The 4,261-nt window shown below is 45.5% G+C and overlaps 1 protein-coding gene across 1 annotated transcript in view; it reads right to left on the reverse strand.

Annotated features, from left to right (window-relative positions):
- Positions 1-223: 223 nt before the first annotated feature.
- Positions 224-4,261, reverse strand: part of LOC111950191 (gamma-aminobutyric acid receptor subunit alpha-6-like) — a 23,521-nt gene continuing 19,483 nt past the window's right edge. The window contains exons 9-10 of the mRNA XM_023967598.2: positions 2,864-3,117; positions 224-388 (exon numbers count right to left, since the gene is read on the reverse strand). Coding sequence (XP_023823366.1) covers positions 376-388; positions 2,864-3,117 — 267 coding nt within the window. The 3' untranslated portion in view covers positions 224-375. The remainder of the gene's footprint in view (positions 389-2,863; positions 3,118-4,261) is intronic.

The raw sequence follows: 4,261 nt of genomic DNA on the forward strand, positions 1-4,261 counted from the left end.
GGAAAGGGCATTACACATGGAAGAGAAGTACAAATGCACATTGTCTCTTCAGGGGGGGGAAGACACAGAGGGATGTGCGAGAGAAAAAGAGATTGAATACCTTTCTTAAATAGACTGAGAGACCAAGCTATGAGTGAACATGAGCTCCCAGGTCAAGAGTTGGCAAAGCCCTTCAAATCCTCACACACTGAAATGATGTATGGAGGCAGCATAAAGATAACAATTGTGTGTGTGTGTGTGTGTGTGTGTGTGTGTGTGTGTGTGGTGTGGTGTGTGTGTGTTGTGTTGTGTGTGTGTGTTGTGGTGTGTGTGTGTGTGTGTGTGTGGTGTGTGGGGTGTGTGTGATCAGTGAGGGGGCTCACTCCTGCAGGTGGCTCACACGCTGTCCCTGTAACAGAAAAACAGGAAAGACAAGAAGAGAATGTGAAAAAAACAGAGAGGTTATAACTACAGTCACATCAAGTGAACAGAGACACTGCTGTGTGTAGTAGAGGGTGTACTGAGGGGGTTGGGAATGTGCGGGGGCAACATGTGACGCATTTTGAAAACAAATAAAGCTCTGCTTTCATCTTGTTAACGCAGGAGGAAGATGGAGTGTGTATTAACATGGCCCAGCAGCCAACCAGCAGTGTGAACTGGCACACTAAAGGGGTTCTAATTTCATTCCCCTCCCAGGGTTGGCATGCAGGGGCCTGCGTATATTTGAATCAATCCCTTGCTCATGGGCTGTCGACAAAGACCTTGCGAAACTAGTCCGCCTCTATAATTTCTTCCCTGGGACACTCTGCCAGCTATTTCACACCTACGCCTCCTCCGTCTATGTGTCAAACCAGGGGATTATTGTGAGCACAGCCTTCCTGAACAGTGTAGTACTGGGTTTATTGTCATCAGGAATATCTGTTCCCTATGGTAGTGTGCATGGACGCTGGTGTGATGTCTTAAATGTAATCATAAACACAACTCTATTGCTCTTTATGGACAACAGTTTTACTGGCCCCCTATATTCTCTGCCTAAAATGCAGTGATTGAATGATCATTACACCAAAGTTATGGCAATGGTCTGTGCTGGAAAATAGGAATTGAGTTAAAAATGACATTTAGTGTTTTGATTTATGAGAGACAAGGAGAGAGCTGTTTTTCAAGTCTGGTACTCCAGTGGGCAATAAAGAGGAGGGGACACATAGCAAGACCCAATCCTATTTATTTATACCAACGTGTCCTGTGGCTCTGCTCCTCTAAAGAGCCTTTCTCCCTGTTCCTCTTAAGAGGGACTTGTCTAACAAACGTGAGGCTACGAGGAGGAATGCACTGATAATGTGATAACTGCATTMAATTAAGTGGCTGGCGTCATCAGAAAAATATATTTATTTCCCATAAATGAAAAAGGGGGCTTTCAAGAAATGCGAATGACATGTGGGTTAGGATGAATGTACAGCTCCCAGAGCCAGAGGTCAGGTTGGTGGGAGGTAGCACATGGAAAACTATACAGTGTAATGCGGTTGTATAAACAAGGAAGTTGAAAGCTGACAATGGCTTGCACTTGGAGAATGAACCATACATACTATCCATATATCCTGAGAGCCTCACTTCAATGGCTCCTCCACTGGTTGTTGTTCTATTTTTGATCACAGTGCTTTCGAGCGCCTAGGCTTTCACTACGCTGCCCGCTGCGTATGTAGCTAACTGCTTGGTCACTTATAGTCCATATCAATGAATAGCAACAGTCAGCAACAAACCCTACACACTTAGAAAAAAGGTGCTATCTAGAATCTTAAAGGGTTCTTCGGCTGTCCTTATAGGAGAACCCTTTGAAGAACCCTTTTTGGTTGCAGGTAGAACCATTTTGAGTTCCATGTAGAACTCTTTCTACAGGAGATTCTACATGGAACAAAAACGGGTTCTCCTATGGGGACAGCCGAAGAACCCTTTTAGAACCCTTTTTTTCTAAGAGTGTAGTCAGCTCTTATCACTGTCATGTAATCGGCCTGAGGCACCTTACGTTTATATTAAGTGAGAAAACACACACATACAAACCTGGTAGGCTATCAGTAAAGCAAAAGAAGATCCAAGTTAATGGCTGGTGTCGAGCCACTGCTGTTCTAAAGCCCTCTGTGTGTGTGGTGTAACGGTAGCGCTGCACATGCTACGCTACTCCATCCTGTCAAGTGTCAACCTCTCAGAATCCCATGTTTGATGCATTAGGAATAAAGAAGATATGCATAACACACCTTTACTCAACACACACTCCACATGTACAATACTGGAGCCATTTCCTCAATCAGAGTGTACAGTAGTCCCACTATTCATAAACGCAAAAGCACATTCATTTCAATCCATTTGCCTTGACATGAGGCAACTGTTGTGTCTTTAAAGCAGCCCTCTACCTTGGCGGCCTGTGGTGTGTAGCATTCAATGATCAATCGGATGCTGTTAGGTGAAAAGAGAGATGAGCGGAAGGTGTCTTAATCCTTCCTACTTAAGTAGAAAAGCAATCTCTGACCCAGGAATCTGTGTTTGACAAAGCACTCTCAGAAGCAACGAGGAAGCTGGATTCTATGCGATGCCAATATCACTCCATACGGAATGTTCACAGTGTTGTGGGCTGAAAGCTTCAGGTGTCACATAAGAAGTGGGAGTGCCTGTGTGTATGAGTAACGGCTGTGAGAAACTGCATATATCAATTAGATCTGAACCTGCCACTCTTCCATAATTCATGATCTCCCATTGGCTATTGAACGTCTATGAGGATGAGAACAACCAACTTGATCTCGATCCAACACAAACATACTTTTTTTTCTTCTCAGTGTTGGTTCCCCGTGGGAATCGAACCCACAACCCTGGCGTTGCAAGAGCCATGCTTTACCTTGTCATCTCCATGGTGTCCTTAGTGAGATAGACGATCCAGTAGACCAGGTTGAAGGCCCCGAACGACAGAGGGAAGAGGATGCGCGAGTACTTGTCTATGATGCTGGTGCCCGTCAGTAAGTTGTTGGACGGCACGGCTGAGCCTTGCTGGAGGAAGGCCTGGGCATTCACTGGAGGGTTAGGGAACACCTCCGCTGGCCTCTCAAAGTGAGGCGTGGAGTTTAACCTCTTCTTCAGCATACTGCTGGCATCCTGTATAGTACACCAAAACAAAGATCGGTGGAGGGGGTGAGTGAGAGAATCTATAGTAAATCTATGACCAGAACGTCAGTAAGTCATTGGCAATTAAGATGAATAAAATAGGAAATCAGTTGTGTTTAATTTTGATAAAACACAGTTGTAATTGAATCCATTTCCCATAACAACACAGAGTCGTATGTTATATGCACAAAAATCATAAAAGATAGAGTCATTGATTAATTCATCAATAGAACATTATACATTGAGTGTACAAAACATTAGGAACACCTGCTCTTTCCATGACAGACTGACCAGGTTAATCCAGGTGAAAGCTATGATCCCTTATTGATGTGACTTGTTAAATCCACCTCAATCAGTTTAGATGAAGGGGAGGCGACAGGTTAAAGAAGGATTTTTAAGCTTTCAGACAATTGAAACATGGATTGTGTSTGTGCAATTCAGAGAGTGAAAGACAAAATATTTAAGTGCCTTTGAATGAGGTATCGCAGTTGGTGCCAGGCTCACCGGTTTGTGTCAAGAACTGCAACGCTGCTGGGTTTTTCACGTTCAACAGTTTCACGTGTGTATCAAGAATGGTCCACCACCCAAAGGACATCCATCCAACTTGACACAACTGTGGGAAGCATTGGAGTCAAAATGGGCCAGCATCCCGGTGGAATGTTTTTTATGCCTTGTAGAGTCCATGCCCCGACTAATTGAGGCTGTTCTGAGGGCAATGGGGGGTGCAACTCAATATTAGGAAGGTGTTCTTAATGCTTTGTACACTCAGTGTATATAAGATGCATGGCAAGTTAAGTTCAGCAGAGTGTATGGAGCAGGAACTGAGGCAGGGTTGGAAAGGGTGGAGTGGGAAGCGGGGACTGGGGAAGGATTGGGAGGGATGGTGTGGGTAGCAGGGACATAGGGAGGGTTGGTAGGGGTGGTGTGGGTAGCAGGGACAGAGGGAGGGTTGGTAGGGGTGGTGTGGGTAACAGGGACAGAGGGAGGGTTGGTAGGGGTGGNGTGGGTAGCAGGGACAAAGGGAGGGTTGGTAGGGGTGGTGTGGGTAGCAGGGACAAAGGGAGGGTTGGTAGGGGGGGTGTGGGTAGCAGGGACAAAGGGAGGGTTGGTAGGGGTGGTGTGGGTAACAGGGACA

Source organism: Salvelinus sp. IW2-2015, linkage group LG23 (assembly GCF_002910315.2).
Source record: "Salvelinus sp. IW2-2015 linkage group LG23, ASM291031v2, whole genome shotgun sequence".
NCBI lineage: Eukaryota > Metazoa > Chordata > Actinopteri > Salmoniformes > Salmonidae > Salvelinus > Salvelinus sp. IW2-2015.